At 35.8% G+C, this 19,219-nt stretch overlaps 1 protein-coding gene across 2 annotated transcripts in view; it reads left to right on the forward strand.

Moving 5' to 3' along the window:
- The window catches only part of CNTNAP4 (contactin associated protein family member 4), a 215,702-nt gene that overhangs the window by 101,809 nt on the left and 94,674 nt on the right, over positions 1–19,219 (forward strand). Inside the window, exons 5-8 of one of the 2 annotated variants that reach the window (XM_072150804.1) lie at positions 10,882–11,085; positions 12,061–12,245; positions 14,555–14,698; positions 18,830–19,091. In XM_072150804.1, coding sequence (XP_072006905.1) covers positions 10,882–11,085; positions 12,061–12,245; positions 14,555–14,698; positions 18,830–19,091 — 795 coding nt within the window. Of the gene's footprint in view, positions 1–10,881; positions 11,086–12,060; positions 12,246–14,554; positions 14,699–18,829; positions 19,092–19,219 lie in introns of those variants that run through there. The other variant, XM_072150805.1, reaches the window with a different exon arrangement.

Genomic DNA, 19,219 nt, shown 5'->3' on the forward strand with positions numbered 1-19,219 from the left:
CTGGACCCCAGAGTTACTAGCAAGAATTGCCAGTAAGATGGCGTCTGTGACGTCATCTTACTGGCAAAGTGCCAGCCTATGCAAGTGCATAGGCTGACACTGATAATACTCTGCAATACATCAGTATTGCAGAATATTATCATGAAGAAGCAATCAGATGATTGCTTGTTCATATCCCATGGTATAAAAGTGAAAAAGTAAAAAAAAAAGTTATTCAATAAAAAAATAAAGTCATAAATCACTAAAAATGCCCCAAACCCCCAAAACATATAAAGAGACATATAACTCAAAAAAAAAGTCTAAATCATAACACAAACCCCACATATATAGTATCACCGCGTCCGTAACAACCCGTAGAATAAAAGTAAATCATTATTGAACCCCCACGATAAACGCCGTAAAAAAAAACTGTTATAAACCCTCCAAAAATTATGATTTTTACCTTTTCAATCCCACAAAAAATGCTATAAAATGCGACCAAAAAACCATATGTACTCAGACATGATACTGGTGCAAAGTACAACATGTCCCGCAAAAAACAAGCCATCAACCAGCTCCGTAGCCAAAAACGTAACAAAGTTATGCCACTTGGAAGACGGCAATACAAAAATTATAGATTTTTCCCCACATTAGGGTTTTGTTTGACAAATTTAGTAAAACGTAAGAAAATATATTCATGTCTGGTATCCCCGTAATCGTATCAACCCATAGAATAAAGATAACATGATTATTAGTCTATACGGTGAACACCAAAAAAAAAAAGTCAAAAATCCAGTACAGAATTGATGCTTTTCTACTCCTGCCCTCAAAAAAAGTTCCTAAATTTTCAACAATAGGTGATACCAACCCCAAAATGGTAACAATGGAAAAAGCATCTCATCCCGCAAAACAAAAATGCCGTCACATGGCCCCAATAACGAAAAAGCGAAAATTTTATAGCCTTCAAAAGGGGCCAATGAGGAAACTAAAATCCTGGCAGCTGCAGCGCCCTCCTTCCCTTCTGCGCCTTGCTGTGCGCCCATAAAACAAGTCACAGCCACATGTGGGGGGTCTTTGTACTCAGGAGAAATTGCAGAACAAATTGTATGGTGGGTTTTCTCTTTTTATATTTTGGAAATGTGTAAATTTTAGTGCTAAATGAACGTATAAGGGAACAATATGACCATTCTAAATTTCACCTCCATTTTGATTCAATTACTATGAAGATCTCAAGGGGTTAACAATCTTCGTAAAAGCTGTTTCTGATAGCTTGAGGGGTGCAGATTTGAAAATGGGTAGATTATATAGGGGGTTTTGATGCTAAATATGTAAAATTTCATTCAAAACTGTATTTATCCCCAAAATAGTCAATTCTGAAAATCCGGAAAAGCGATATTCTATTTGTAAGCCGCGTGACATCAAAATAAATTATCCAGACATTTCAGAAATTATGAAAATGTAAAGTAGACAAATGGGAAATGTTATTCAGCAACTTATTTAGCTGGTAAATCTATCTGCCTGAAAACGCAATGATTTAGAATTTCGAAAATGGCAAATTTTTCAAAAAATTTATCATATTTTCTTTTTTTTGTAAATAAACGCAAAACTTATCTGCCAAAATTTACCACTAAAATGAAGTACAACATGTGGGGAAAAAACAATCTCAGAATCGTTTTGATAAGTAACAGTGTTCAAAAGTTATAACCATATAAAGCGAAGCAAGTCAGAATCCAAAAAATCGGGCTGAGCCTTAAGCTGTAAAATGGCTGCGTCCTTAAGGGGTTAAAGGTGGGGAGTAAGTAATGGAAACACAAAAATGAAAAAGAGCCTCAGCATTAAGGAGTTAAAAATACTCTTTATATCATTCTTTTGACCAGCCTAAGAAATGATAAGTCAGGTTTATCATATGACATGCAAAGTCCCTAAAATAGAATTTGGTCAATAAAGGGTTAATGTGCTCTTTAATTTTTTTTTTTTAACAAGGAAACTTTACCACTCCAGCTATTTCAGCATTGCTCTTTCACTCTATGCCAAACTTTGCAGGAATATTTAAAAGGAAATTGTACAACTGAAATAGAAAGATAATTTCTGATAGCAGAATATAAGCGCTAGTGAACTAATTCCCTTATCTTTAACATTAACTTCATGATGGAATGTCAGGCTGATCAATTTAGGATTATACTGCTCCCCCTTTTCACCTTATAACATTTTCAAATTGATCTGCTAATAACTTAGCTTATCTGAACATCATCTCTCATTCTATAAAGTACATCAGTTTTAGACCTTAGCATTAAATAAATTTCATTTTGTGAATTCTATAGAAAACTACATTTTCAAATGTCCCATTTACAGTCAAATTACAATAGCAATAGAACATAAATGCAAAACATCATACGTTTTACAAATTTTTACTTTTTCATTTTTTAATATAATATGCATATGCTGATTAAGGAATTAGGAATATATATTTTTAGTTTACCTAATGTTGTCATGACAAGGAACAAGTGCAGGCCCTGAACTAACCTCTGGCCCTACTAATAGATGTGTTTCCTTGAGAGAAAAGTATTCTTGAGAGGAGCAATTGGTGAAAAGCACGTTCTCTCATAAATACTGGATACACATAGTTAAATATTATTCCAATGCTTAACTCCGACACAACTAAAAACAGTAAACCTCAGGCCAAAGAAAAGAAAAACAGTACTTTCCTTTGAGGATCACATGCACCGCTCCACCCTGTTGGAAGACCCTTAGTGCTTCAAGATTGGCAGTCCCTCTCAGTCATAGTAAACACCGTCGGAATTAATCCATTTTATAATATTTCGTTTTTAGATGGAGAAAAAAAGCCGTAGATCCTGCCGAACGGGAGATAAGTCAATCGTGCGATCACCAAGGTTTAAGGAGACAAGTAATTATTATAAAGATACTCACAAACATCGTTTAACATGTGCACGGTCCAAAGCACCTTGGCCGTCCTCAGGTTTCGCCTCTTTAGGCTTCTGGGGCATGGTGCTTGACGCGTTTAAATACACAATTATGTTAATTTTATAAACAATTTAAAAGTCTGGTAAAAATGTATATATCTTCTTATTCAAAAGCAAACAACTATTTATATAAAACAAATGTTCATAAAACTATTTTCTTTCAGTTAACATAGTAAACATTTGCATTATATGCAAGAAAATAGTCTTCTATTTCGGAACAGGGGGAGTGGTGCATGGGATCCTCAATTGAAAAGTACTGTTTTTCTTTTCTTTGGCCTGAGGCTTAGTGTTTTTCGTTGTGAAAGGGGAGTTGAACATTGGTTGTATATTTAACTAACTTGTGTCCCTGCCTACTTTATTGGCCCTGTGCTAACCCACAAGCAACTGGTTGACTTTTCTTATTGTGAGTATGTGCTAAGAATAAACAAAGAGTGATAGATAGACAGATATAAGCATAATCAGGATTAACATGTCATAACTAAGATGGCCATGAGGTACAGAATTGTGAGGCAAAGAATAGAACGGAAGTAGCAAGAACACAGCAATAGCAATAGAGTAAGTAGTGAAACAAGTGTCAGTAGACCAATATAACCAGCACCAAAAGGAGGGAGGAATGATTATATTTAGAGTACCTGAATACCACCCCAGCAGCTGACCATTTCGGCCATTAATCACTCCAACTAATACCTGTGACACACCACCAGTTCAAAAACATGATATAATACTCAGCCAAATAGCTCAGCCATAAGTAAGCTGTCAATCACAGTCTGAAGCAGAGGAGTCGGGGGTATGTTTCACAAGCTCAGAAACCTGCTGTCAGAACCCATTCAGAGAGTTCTGACAACTCCAGTTGACAGCTTTGTGGTTGGCTTGTACAGCCAAGCACTGTAACAATGTAAAGCACAAATGAGACAAGACAAAGAATTAGACTCAGCAACTATTGAAACAAGATGTGAATTTAGCTATATATCAAAAAACACAGCAACTTTTTGGATAGTCAATGCAGGACATTTATAGTTGATTGCAGGAAAGATATAATTTTTATTAATTGTCATTATGTGTAGTTACTCTATGGGGGTCATTTATCTTATTTTCCCCTTCTCTAAGCACTTTGTGCATCTGTTCTGAGTCTATTTTTGTACCTCATTTGTCTTTGTTGTTGTGGCTCTTTTTAAAATGCAGGGGTTTTTTAAATTTTTTTAAAAATGTGTAATTTTCCTAAGCATGGTCAGGACTGGTGTGTTATTGCACAATTATTTGCAGCCATAAAGGTGCGAATCAATGTTAAATAAAGTGCAAACACAAGAGGCACAATATAATGACAAATAGGGTGCAACAACACACAATGGTTACATGGAGAATTAAGGTATAACATTCCAAAAAACCCTGCAAAACAGGCTTAAAACAGCCATTAGACTGCAAAGCCGTGAAAAAACTCCAATGGAAGGGAAAACAGGATAAATGACCCCTATATGTATTGCGGCCTTAATCAATTTAAGAAAGTCTGGAAGAATTTCCAAGAAACAAAATGCACAGACGATCATAAGAATTCAAAGATAAGAAACACTAAAGACTTCAATTCAGAATGATTTCAAAACCCACTACCTGCAGATTACTGATAATGCCAAAAGACACAATTAACATTACAAGACATACGAAAATTTGAAATATCCTAAATCAGCATTTAGGGATTCCTTCTAGTGTGACCTTCCAGTAAGAATAATTCACAGGGCCCTGTATAGGTTATGGCAGTGATGGGCAACCTTTTGAACTTGGTGTGTCAAAATCGCCAAAAAACCGGGTGGTGTGTCACCTTTAGAAAAAAAAACCTTATTTTGTGATATTTAGAGTTTAAATAACAAATATGTATAGTTATTTAACTTACCTGCTTAGTGACTTCTTTGTTAATTGGTCATTTGGTTTCTTTTGTCGGTCTTACTGTTATTTAACTTGTGTGGGGTGCCATGAACTAAGATAAGTGAGGGTGAGGGGGAATTCTTCTAGTGATGGCGAACCTGTGGCAGCCCAGCAACAGCTAGTTTTAAGGACATTTGTGTCCTGAGAAGTGCCCCCCAAAGAGTGTACATCACAGCCCAGCCCAGCAGAGCTCAACTCAAAAAATTAACTTACCTAACTGTCACAGGCTCCAATGACACCCCGGACCTCCGTTACTCCTCTTCAGGCCGCTTCAGCTCCTGTGTAGATGTTCCCGGGGAGGCAGAGCATAGGTTTCCTCTTTGCAAGCTGGGACTGCTCCACTCTGGAGTCATTGCGCGGACTGGAGGTTAGGAGCAGCAGCTGTGATCTCTCTGACTGAGATGCAGCCGCTCGCTGCAGACCACATCACCGACCGACGGCCTGACCGACCCCAGGAAACTGCACTACAGCAATTTTTCTCCGGCAGCCGTGTGTCACTGAAAATGGCTACGTGTGTCAGTGCTGACACGCGTGTCATAGGTTGGCCATCACTGGGTTATGGAATACTCCCCAAAGATGGTTGAACATCAGTGGTATGGTTTATGCATCAACATACCATATGAGACAAACCCTTTGGAACACACCTTCTTCCTGTGGTCCTGTGGCCAAAACACACATGTTACCTTTTTCTTTTCGATGACACTGTACACCAGAAGAAGTGATCGGTTCTGTGTGAAATGATTAATTTATTTAACCCTTTAAAGGCCTGGCCATTTTTGTTTTTTCAATTTCATTTTTCACTCCCCGCCATCAAAAATCTATACCTTTTTTTTCTATACGTAAAGAGCTCTGTGACGGCTCATTTGCTGCGTAACAAATTGCACTTCATAGTGATGGTATTCAATATTACATGTTGTGTACTGGGAAGCTGAAAAAAAAATACCAAATGCAGGGAACTTGGTGAAAAAATGCATTTGTGCCGTTTTCTTGTTGGCTTGGATTTTATGGCTATCACTGTGCACCCCAAATGACATGGCTTCTTTACTTTTTTGGGTCGGTATCATCACAGGGATACCAAATTTGTATATGTTTTATAATAATTTCATACATTTACAAAAATTTAAAGCGTTTTCATACTTTGGTGTACGAAGATGTGGGTGGTGTCATTTTTTGCGACTTTTGATGATGTTTCCAATGCTACTGTTTTTTAGGACTGTATGACTTTTTGATAACTTTTTATTACATTTTTTATATTTTTCAAAAAGAGCCATTTTTACTTTGTGCACTATTTTCCATTATGAGGTTAAACACAGTTAACAGTTATTATATTTTAATAGCTCAGGCATTTTTGGATACAGGAATACCTAATGTGTTTATGATTTGTACTGTTTATTTATATTTATATCAGTTCTAGGGAAAGGGAGGTTTTTTAAATTTTTTTTTTTACTTTATTTATTTTTACTCTTACTATTTTTCAGATCCCCCTAGGGTACTTTAACCCTAGGTTGTTTGATTGATCCTACCATATACTGCCATACAACAGCATGGCAGTACAGGCAGTCCCCGGGTTACATACAAGATAGGGTCTGTAGGTTTGTTCTTAAGTTGAATTTGTATGTAAGTCGGAACTGTATATTTTATCATTGTAATCCCAGGCAGAACTTTTTTGGTCTCTGTGACAATTGGATTTAAAAAATGTTGGGTTATCATAAGAATCAGGATTAACAATAAAGCTTAATTACAGACACATTTGATAACTGTTACAGCTGTTTATTGTAGCCTAGGACTAAATACAATAAATTACCAATATCCAGAGGTCCGTTTGTAACTAGGGGTCGTATGTAAGTCGAGTGTTCTTAAGTAGGGGACCTCCTGTATATGGGGATTTTCCTCCTCATTCAATGCAATGTGAAAATCACACATTGTAATCAATGGGTTAAAACGAGACTGCCTCGGGTCATCAGAAAACCTGAGGCTGTCATTGCAACCAATTGCTGCTCCCCAATGACGTCACGGGGAGTGACGATCTTCAAAAAGATGGCGGCGACCTTTTTGAAGCTGCTGGCGATATGCAGCAAAGACTTGCTGGCTATGGAGAGGGCTCAGACCGTGCACCCTGTCCTATGATTAAAGAGTTAAATATATAAATGACATGTTAACAAAAATGGTGCAAAGTTGTTTCAGTTTGAATCACGACAAAGACAAAGGAGCTCTCCCTCTAACTGAAGAAAAGGTTTCATTTCCCAAAGTGACATGGTTTCTTTACCACAATATTTTAGGAATAGCTGGATCTGGTCACAATAGAGACTGCAAAGGGATTTAAAGGAAATCTACCATTAAAATCAAACATGATAAACCAGGGGCACTTACTCATAGCTCCAGGCACTGTGGCTGTGGTACTCTTTTTATATTTGTTATCCATGGCCTCTGTTCTTCTTAAATCAACTTTTATAATTATACTTATGAGCCTGAGGGACTGTGGTGGGTGTTTCCCAGTAGCTTGATAGGCTGTAAAAATGAAGAGAGCAGATCTCCTCTCCGTAGCACTTCCTGCTGCTGCTTGATTACACAGGCAAAGCAAGAAGGGAGAGCACAAGGTGAGACAAGTTCTGCTCTTTGTAACAGCCTGTGAAGCTGCAACACTGAGGGTCTGTGTTACCGCCCCAACCATTTTCATTAGCATAATTTGAAAAGTCCTTTTTAGAAGAAAAAAGCCATGGATAAAGAATATAGGAAGATTACCACAGAGTACCTGGATTCATGAGTAAGTGTCCCTGGTTTATCATGATGGGTTTTGATGGTATCTTCTTTTATAAGGGCCTACATGACTTTAAAGAAAAATAACATTGGTTGTTATATGATTGCATAGAATTGTTTTCCCTTACATTGCTTCCTAAAACTCCAATCTATTTTCTTCTTTGGTTGAATTTAATATATTCAATAATACCACTTTAATGCTTGCACCTACTTCCATAAGCACCAGAGATGGCCCACAAAATGTTATTTGCTCTTATTGTTGGGCAAATAACCACAGACATCATTAGAAAGAAAGTGAAAGGCTCTTGGCATTGTCTATATTATTTGCAAAGTTTAAATTTGGGACAGAAAATTAGGAAATGTAGTTCTAGCCAAGTTTTTTATTGAAAAAAAGAATGTCTCTACTTTATATAACATGACTGTAAAATCTTAAATTTTACTAATTATGAACGTTTGCCTGGCGTTTCACTTTATGAATCATGGAAATACATGATCAGCAATATAATGTTACACTGTCATTGTAGCAATTAGAGTAAAACTTTAACATAATTAAACTATGGGTCTTAATTTCAAACTGTCCTTGGAAGAGACACAATGTGATTTTTCTTATGCATAAACCATAACTGGTATATATTCTATTTGGACAGCAACTATTTAATACCAACTGAACAGTTTATATAGTAAATTGCACAAAAAAATTCATATTTTCCACTAAAAGACTTTTCATAGCTTTTATAGAAGCCTTTACTGTAAGTGCTTTTAATGTTCTAAAACATGTCTTCTTAAATGTCATTGCCTGTTCAATCAATACATCAAATCAAGTTTACATTAAAAGTTGTCATGTCATTCACAAACAATGCAAGTCACAGATCAATCAGACTCTGACCCTCCCACTTACTGTAATATTCCGGCCTTACAGTAAATCCAAATCCTTTCAGTAATGGAGTGTAAAACACAAATATAGATTTTTTGCTGAAAAAAAACTATTAAACTCCCTTTATTCCACTTTCATCTTCCTCCATTAGAAAATGCTGTTTCCTGAAAGTAAAAAGTCTTTTGGGATACTGTAAAAACTTTCAAGTTTATCTAACTCTTTATGTGTTAGTTATGAATGTTTTACATGGAAAAAATATATATAGGGAAGAACTCAGGTGATGACCATTATTCTTCCACTGAAAGTTATAATTTGTGTGATCTTCTCTTAAAGGGAACTTGTCACCAGATTTTTCACTAATAAACCAGATGACAGGTTCCCATAGATCTATGCTAGCTATTGCCCACACTGCCTTTATGTAATAAACGCATACTCACTATCCCCATAAAATCAATTTGGTAAGCTTTCCTTCACATCCTGCCAGAATGAGTCAAATTAAGTCACAAGGGACAGATGTTATTAATGCAGGTCACTGTGTGACTCAGCCCATATCTCCGGCATCTCCGTTATTTTCCCCTCCCTTCAGCAGAGCAGTGTAGAGGATGATGTCAGCCAGAAGGAGGGGCGAACAATGGACATTCCAGAGACAAGGTCTGAGTCACACAGTGACTTGCATGACTAACACACCCTTTGTGACTTCCTGCTCATTCTGGTTTCCACCAATTTGGGATATATGTAAAGTTGCAATTCTGCTCTAGAAAATAACACTTTGGAAGTCATTTATCTTTGTTAGTTTTTATTAGTTTATCTTAGTTTTGCCTGTCTTTTTTCCATTAGCTACTTTATTAATTTATTCCTTGTGTTAAAAGGTTTTTTTTCAGATTTTTTTTGCGACATTTGGTACATATGTCTCAAAAATGTTTCACAAATGCCTCAAGTCCCTTCTTTCCATTTTCTACGTTTTCCTTAAGTATAGTTTAATCTGGAGTTTTTGCACCAAAAAATGTTGCAAATTTTAAACAATTTGGAAACATAAATGTCATTTGGATTAGAAGATAAATGTGTCTTAACGATGATAAACTAATGTCCGTTGGACTTCAGTGCACATTTTACAAAGTCCACAAAATGCGCAAATAGTGCAATGTTCCAAAAGAAGTTGCAAAAAAAAAAAGAAAAAAATGATAATTCACCCTCTTTCCACCAAAATGAAAGCACATTTATCAAGCTGTATAAGAACCTATAATTAATCTGATGTGAAAAATAAAGTTAAAGGGGTTATCCAGAGATTAAAACACATGGCTGTGGTATTGTAACTATGCTCTATTTATCTCCAGCTTTAATACCCAATGTGGTATTGTTTTTGGAAGAAAACATTCATGATTTTTAACCTCTGGACAACCCTTTTAAATAGCTGTTAAGATACCAGCCCAATCATATACAGTATCTGCCACATATCTAGAATAATCAACAAATCAAAAGCAAAAATGTGAGTGTTGTTTGTTTGCTAAATTATGAATATCAATGAAGGACCATTTATAGCTGTTTTATTTCTCTTTTCTTAAGTCTATTCACAAAGTCAAGTTTGTTTACAGGGTGACAAGTCTAAATTTTAGTGTTTTCTAAATGTATTTTTCTTAAACTTTTACGCAAATCTTATTAAAAATAGTAACGCTCAAAAAAATTATTATAAAAATGCAGCACCTTATCTGTAAAATAGAGCTACATCAACGGTCCCAGTGGGATCCAAGTATCACCCGAAGGGTTAAAAATGCACTGTATTGTGTGACTGGAGCTCTATAACTTCTTAGTCTTTCATCCTTATTTCAGATTCATGTGAGTTTCTTATTCCACACATAGGATTCCTTGGTATATTGGGTTTCGCCTTGCAGCTTCTTCCGGTGCCTTATTTTCATCTGAAGCGTTTTTGGTCGGATTGGTCTGTAAATATACCAAGGAATCCTATGTGTGGAATAAGAATCTCACATGAATCTGAAATAAGGATGAAATACTAAGAAGTTATAGAGCTCCGGTCACACAATATAGTACCTTATTAAAAATACCTTATATACTCGAGTATAAGCCTAGTTTTTCAGCACAAAAAAATGTGCTGAAAACCCAAACTCAGCTTATACTCGAGTAAAAAATATATAGGTTTTACCAGGTTTTTGTGGTAAAATTAGGGGCCTCGGCTTATACTTGGGTCGGCTTATACTCGAGTATATACGGTACATTCAATCAAGACAATAATAATATACTGCACCTGCACCATGCACAACATGAGGATATTGCATGTAAAACTTTGGGAAATGAAGTCTGAACTCAGTAAAGTATTTAATGTAAATTGGAATAAATTTCTAATTTCTTAATTTTTAGGTTCAGATGTTATTTACCTTGACGGTAGAAGCTCCATAATGTATCGATTTTATGAAAAGTCAATGACCACAACAAAAGATTTGATTTCACTTAAGTTTAAAACAATGCACAGCGATGGTGTGTTACTGCACGGAGAAGGACAAAATGGAGATCGTATTACACTGGAACTTATTAAAGGAAGACTTTGTTTAAGTATTCATCTTGGTAAGCTGTTGTGTCATAGTATGATAATTGTCTTAGTAGTTTGGAAAATAAAGCAGAACAAGAAATGTGTTTGGAAAGTTGTTTTTAGATATGTTTTACTGTACAGGCAGTACGGGTTACGTACAGATAGGTTCCGTAGGTTTGTTCTTAAGTTGAATTTGTATGTAAGTCGGAACTGTATATTTTATCATTGTAACCCCAACCAGAATTTTTTTTGGTCTCTATGACAAAAATGTTGGGTTGTCATAAGAACCAGAGGTCCGTTTGTACCCAGGGGTCATCTGTAAGTCAGGTGTTCTTAAGTAGGGGACCGCCTGTATAAGTAAAAAAATTCTGGAGAATTTTATTATATTTCTTAAAATATTTTAGACTACAAATGAGGTCAAGAAACTGTCCTATCACTTGATGTAGATGATGCACCTTGTTATATTTACTTCTGCAATTAATAGATCATTTCCAAAAATTTTTTTACCTGCATGCATTGAGGTGTTGCAGTCCACCAATTCTGTGTATTACCTTTGTTGCTCACCTTTGAAAGGTGCCCTTATGTTATTGTCAGTACAAAACCTTGTGCATTATGATAGATGGATAAACAAAATATAAAAGAACTGAACACATACCTCTATTATCATCTGCCCTGTTAATTTTAGTTAAGCCACAGACACTAGAGATGACAAGTTACTCTGTTGGATCTTAGAGACGCTGTGAAGCATAATGTGACATCACAGGATTATATGCTAAATCCAATACCACTTTAATAATTATTTAAGGTTAATACTTTGACAATGAAAGCTAACTACAGAGCTCATACAGTACAAGCGGGGAACAACTAATATGCAGCCACATCTCTACTTATGATAAACTAAACTAATATTTCTCTGGTTAATTTAGGGCAAGATGAAATTTTCTTGTGCTCATCATGTGCTGCTAGACAAATAATACATGCATATTTTATTTGTATTTGCTTCCTTAAAGGAAATTTGCAATTCCATGCCTCTAATCCTCATGTTAATGTATTCTTGGGAAGCTTGCTAGACGACCAGCACTGGCATTCAGTTGTCATAGAGCGTTTTGGAAGACAAGTCAATTTCACTGTTGACAGACACCTGCATCATTTCTTCATGAAAGGAGACATTTCCTATTTGGACATTGATTATGAGGTGTGTATTTTGTGAATAATAACTAGAGATGATGGACTAAAACAAAGAATTAGGATTTTCATACAATGTAATTTCAATATTTGCATACATGACAAAATGAGATGACATTGGTTTCATTTGTATGCACATTATATTCATCAAAACCTGTAATAGGGAAATAAATCAAAGGCCTAAATGTTGACAATTTCAGTTGGATTTAATGTATACTTATTCAAGGACATCACTACTAGAAGTGTGACAGGGCACCTTCCCAAAGCAAATTCGACTACACCCAAGGATGTAATTCATGTATTTATTTTCTTCTTCACCTTTCATAATCAAAACTTCAATGAATTGGATTAGATTTAGTGAAGGAAGAACAAATGATGACGCGTAGCGAAACACAGATAAATAATGATAATTTAGACAGAGGACACAAAATGTGATCGGCATAACTTCCACATCCCATTTTCAGTGGCCAATCATTGCTCAGTTTTCAGGTGAAAGCCTTTGTCATAGTTTACCTTTCAAAGGCTAGAAAGAGATACAAAGTTAAGAAAAATCAAGGTTACTGCCATCATTTTGTGGATATTTTAGGTCCTGGCATAATTTGAAATACGTAAAAATTTAGATGAGAGGTGTTTTTATTAGTTAAGTTTTAATATAGGGTCATTGTACCATTTACTTGAATGTAACACCTAAAGATACAACAGCTTATATAGTTGCTATGGTCAAGAAGATACAAATAGTGTCTAGAAATTTGTTGAGATCTTTCAACATAATTACTTTGTACATAGTTGTGTTTCCATGAGTTGGATAAGTGTGTCTTCCAGGAACCTCTGCCTACATTTATTAATGAAAATGTCCATGTTATGGAGTAGCAGGAGCATACATGCTGTGTTTCCAAGAAACTCAATGCATGCTGGCAGCTTTCTATACAGGCTCAAATTGATTATGTATCCTCACATGAGATTAGTGCTACTGTATCTTTACCTAATTTAAACAGAAGCCTTGAATAATACATTAGGCATGATCATGAAATGCTCAAAAAACAGACTGATGTAATGTAAAAGGACTTCTGGAATAAAATATGCCCACAGGGTATAGTTTATTATATGCCCAACAGATTCCTCCTCTAGAAAGAATATTACTTGTTTCCTGCAAAAAAATCAAAACATTTTCAATATACTTTCAAAATGTTTTATATAACTATGATTATAACCATGAGTGCGATATAAAACCCCTTCCATTTATGTATACTTATTCATATACATCGACCTGATACAGGGCCCCATCTTTCATTGTTCTCTAGTTCTATTAAGCATACCGTTGTCTATTGTTTCTGTTGTTGTGTTTTTGTGTCCTAAATTACAACAAGTGCTTATACACATGGTGTTCAATTGAATAAGGCTTGTAAGGAAGTGCACATAGATCCAGTGCCATGGACCCACACCATGCCTTGTTGTTAGATTCTGCTGTTCCACACTATATTTAGTTGATCTGCTTTTGTAATATGATTATAAAGCATGGCTCATCAGCCATTTATTGCTGAATATAAAATTTCTGCAGACGGAGAATCATGTGATCTCTATCTGTCCATGAAAAATCGTCCGTCCAGAACGTTGATCTTATATTCATGAATACTATGATAAGGTCCTGGCTGGGCAATTGTTCATTGGTAGTTAGGATCACATGGCCTTTCATCTGTGGCTATTTTATGGACAGGAATCTCTGAATGATTAGCTAATCGATAGGAAACTTCAATTAACATAAAAAAAGCGGTGCAGAACTATTAACAAATGTGTTATGCATATAGTCTAGTGTATTCTGCACCTATAAAATTTTCTGATATTCATCAACCAATCTAGCCCAATGAAAAATACCTCTATGGATACATTTAAGGTAAGCAACAGGAATCTTTGCCGGCATATGGCTGGGACCTGTAAGGGGTGTACAGATTCTGGCATATTTGTAAGTTATGGCAACTTGTAAAACTCCCATCTGTTGTTCTATTGTCATATATAACAAGCTTTCAACCTCCTAATATTCAAATAGGCTGCAGGTCTGTAAGTGACTAATGGAAATAAAGCAACATTTAACTATCAATAGGAACAAATTAAATGCTAAGAAATTATTTTTTTCAAACCAAATGCGTATAAAACTTGAATAGAATTATGGAGAAAAGAAAAAAGGAAAATACATTAAGAAAGCCAGGAAAACCTGGCAGAAATTGCTGTAATTAAATGCTCAATTAAGAATGTAACAGCACCACTTTCTACTACACTATAGAAGCTGGCTTAATGGCTATATTGATTTTATTTTCTTCTAAGCTTAGTTTTGGAGGGATCGCATCACAAGGAAAATCAGCATCATGGCTGCGGAAGAACTTCCATGGATGTATTGAGAATCTTTACTATAACGGTTTAAACATTTCCGATTTGGCGAAAAGATATAAACCTCAGATCCACATTGAGGTAATAAAGAAACTTATTTGTGATGATTAGCATTACTATATTTATTACCATGTTGCAATATTTTCAATCTTTTTTTCTAAATCTATCTATGCACATTGGAAAATGGCATACAAATGCAATATTCCAAGGAAAATTAAAAAAAAGTTCATTGTTTACCCAGATGCACAATGTTTTCTTTCTTTTCATTAAGTCTATCTTAAGCAAATGACACTGTAATAAAATCTCATACTTGGTAAATAGTGGAGAAAACAGATCATTTGGCATGCATAGTTGTTTTAAATTGCAACGTTAAGCAATCGAATCATGTAACAAACACATTTGTGTTGAATTATGTGACCAGATCATATATTACAAATGTAACAATCCATATGCATGCAAACATGAATCATAACACCTTCAAATATCTCATAAAATCAATTCATCATGAAGAGAGCAATGTAATATGTGCATAATGAAAATTGATAAACTTCTGTGCATGCTCTAAAATCCTACTAGATCCAGCGCCTATACATAAATTAATCCTAGGAAAAACTTTCAATGTCCCTGTATACCTACTGCACATGTCCTGGAGATGGGATCATAGACAACCACATGGTCATTGTACACTTTGATCTGAGGGCCTGGTTTCCACTCACGGACAAAGATATAAAGAGTTATTAGATAATGGCTGATGTTATAGTGTCCTGAAGAAGTTGTGGTTTTGTTGTCCTCTTCTTATATGGTGCCTACAATCAGTTTAGCTGTGCACCGGACAGACTGAAGACACTTAGAAAGAACGCACTTTGTGCAAAGCTTGTATTTCTCTCTTGTCATGTCCAGGACATGCACATTGATTGGATATATTTAATGTATGGCTGATGGATTCAGTATGGCTTTAGAGTATGCACAGAACTTCTGTATTTTTAATTTACTAATATTACAGTGGTCTCTTCATGATGAACTTATAGTACCAGATATACTGTATGTAGGAATTAAATAATACATCTTTATTTCTATAGCACATTCATATTCCACAGCACTTTACAAATAAACATTATAGAGTATTTATATAGTTGTACAAAACAGTTGGAGTGATGGCCCTGTTTGCAAGAGCTTACAATGTACAAGAAGGTAGAAGAGACACAGGAGGAGTAAGGCTGAATTCACACGACTGTCAGGGGGACGTATATACGGCCACAAGCTTGCAGTCTTACATAGGCCTCCTATAGTGGGGGCAGTGTGCCACACGATACACAGGGAAAAGATAGGAAATGTCCTAGATTTCGCCATGTTACGGCACCAAGTGGCGTTTATCTCTATGGAGAGAGGAGGGGTCAACCCTCCTTCTCTCCATGACGCTGGATGCATGTCCACCTGGCTTCATCCAGGCGGACATACCATGTGTAAACGCGCCCTCAATAACAGTTGATGTTGTATTCATGCAGATTGTTAATTGGATACACTTGTAATATCTCTTTAACTGGTTATATTCTCCCATACAAATGTATATGTTACATTATCTGTTTGATGTATTTATACACTATTATATATTTGTTACACTGTCATTTGCTTGAGAAAGGCTTAATTTGAGGGTTACAGGGTAAATAAAGAACCTTTTTTTTTTTCATTTTAAACCATAGTGTGCTTCCCATTACTTTGACTATCTACCTGTCTGTATAATGTACATATTTATGTAATCTACATATCTATCTACAGTATACAGCTAACATATCTCTCTACCTTTGCTTATCTATCTACATCTTTCTACCTACCTGTCTTAGCATATCTATATATAGATATCATGTAAGCAAAAACATTTTTCTGATATACATGTAAGAAAACTAGTACTATTAATAATGTGTGAAAATTGGTGGCCTTGTTAATACTGGCACATCTATTTTTTCGAATTAAGTAACCAATATAGATAAATCATCAAAATGTTTAAAACTATAGAAAGTATAATTCCACAACTAATAGTGTAATGTGAATATTAAAAAAAGACATTTATCATATGAATTTCTTGACTTTTTGGTGTAAAAAGTGGCAAAAAAAATCGGAAATTGAAATAGTGGATTGGTAGGTTGTCCACTTTAACCCCTTCCCGACTTGCGCTGTACTAGTACGGCGCAAGCCGGGTCCCGGTGCAAGGAGAGGGCTCGCGAACGGAGCCCTTTCCATAGCCGGTAAGTCTTTGCTGCATATTGCGGGTGTTTTCCCGACGATCGCGAACAGCAATGGTGCCGGCGGCTTCAAAAAGATGGCAGCACATGGGTGCCATCGGGGAGCAGCGATCCGTCACCATGGTAGCCTCGGGTAACTTATTCATTACAATGTGCTTTGGCAGTATATGATAGGATAGAATAGAAAAGTAGGTGCAAAAAACACAGGTATATAGGTGCGCGCTGTCCCTAGAGCTAAAATGTAACAGTTAAGTAACGCCTTTCTTTGTTTTTTAGTGTATGTTGCCTTTTGGACCTGAGGAAGGGGACAATTCATCCTAGAAACGCGTTGTCCATAAAAATAAAGCCATCTTGGACTTTACTGTTACATTTTAGCTCTAGGGGCAGCGTGCACCTATATACCTGTGTTTTTTGCACCTACTTTTCTATTCTTCCTTACACCGCGAGTGTCCCACTGCAGGTCACGGGAGACACTGCAGCCCGCCAGATTTACTAATAACCTATTCCACCAGTTCATCTGAACACCATCAATCTTCCCATCATCTCTAGCATCAGGCGCCACATGTTCACTCCTTTAAACTATGATAGGATAGAGCAGACAACCTAGGGTTAAAGTACCGCCCTTTCCCTAGAACTGATATAAATATTAATAAACAGTAAAAATCATAAACACATTAGATATTGCTGCGTCCTAAAATTCCGGTTAAACGGTTTTTCACTGCCTTTTACCCCTTAGCGGAAAATAGCGCCCAAAGTCGAAAATGCTACTTTTTTGCCATTTTGAAAAAGATTTCACAGTCCTAAAAATTATAGCAATGAAAATGCCATCAAAAGTCGCAGAAAATAACAACACCCACAGCTCTGTACACCAAAGTATAAAAAAGTTATTGGCACCAGAAGATGGCAAAATGAAAAAAAAAATTTGCACAGGAGGTTTTAATTTTTGTAAATGTATGAAAACATTATAAAACCTATACAAATTTGGTATCACTGTAATCATATCGACCCAAAGAATAAAGTAGACCTGTCATTTGTGGCACACAGTGAAAGCTGTAAAATTCAAGCCCACAAGAAAATGTCGTAAATGCGTTTTTTCACCATTTTCACTGCATTTGGAATTTCTTTCCTGCTTCCCAGTACAGGGCATGGAATATTAAATAACGTCACTACGAAGTGCAATTTGTTCCGCAATAAATAAGCCATAACACAGCTCTTTATGTGGAAAGTGAAAAATGGAAGTGAAAAAAAGGGCCAGGTTGTTAAGGGGTTTAGCACATTCCACCAAACAATTGTGAAAAGTTATAAAATTTTAATTTCTTCATGTTTTCCAAAATGTCAGCTTGTCCTTGGTTGTGAGATTTTTCACAGGCGCACAGGACCAGTGTGTATCCAAAGGAACTAAACATAGGAGCTTCCTATAAAAAGTTTTGCTCTTAGAGACTTATGATAATATTAATATTTCCCCCAGTATATTGGGAAATTCAATAATCTTTCATTACGTAAACAATATTAATTATTTGCTGCAATGTGCTTAAAGTGGACAACCCCTTTAAACATAGAACCACTGCTGGTGCAACGCGGTGTAAAGACAGATTTATGATTCATGATTTTCTTTGTAAAAATAGCAAAACAAATAATGTAGTCACTAAACTCCCCTCCTGGTGTATGTGCTGCTGCATGTTTTTTTACTCTTTTGCAATTATTTTGCAATAATTTTAAAAAAATGGCAGACACTGCTGAGAGCTTTATTAAAAGACCTATTCCACTTTAATAAATCTGATGGAAAGCAGGGCTCCAAAGGCTGTAATAGAACGATCGCAAGGAACCTGCCTAATGATAAATAACCCCCTTATACTTGTGTTGCTGATACCTTATCAGTTATTGTTTTACAGACATTTCCATTTAAATACATTTTATATTATGTGTGACTCATACAGACAAGAATGTATTTAATGCCATTTCTGTTTTCTAGGGAAATGTTTCATTTTCCTGTCAAGAGCCTCCGGTGGTTCCAGTGACATTTCTAAATGCGCAAAGTTATTTGGTTTTGCTGGGATTATCTTTGCAAGAAGAAGTTGCAATCTCTTTTTATTTCCGGACTTGGAACAAGGAAGGCTTTTTGTGTGCTACTAAACTAAGCTCTGCTCCTTTCCAGTTTGTTGTGTATATTTTTGATGGAAAGCTTAAAATGAGCCTTTTCAAAAATGGAAAATTGTATCTGGACACAGTCACAGGTATGACTGAGAATCTAAGATACCATCCATGCTGCACTGTTTAATAATTGTATTGAAAAATATTATAATAAGCTTCTTGTTTACACTACAGATGTGTCCCTTATAAATCTTACATGCTTTATTGGGGA

The sequence above is a fragment of the Engystomops pustulosus genome, chromosome 1 (assembly GCF_040894005.1).
Source record: "Engystomops pustulosus chromosome 1, aEngPut4.maternal, whole genome shotgun sequence".
Taxonomy (NCBI): domain Eukaryota; kingdom Metazoa; phylum Chordata; class Amphibia; order Anura; family Leptodactylidae; genus Engystomops; species Engystomops pustulosus.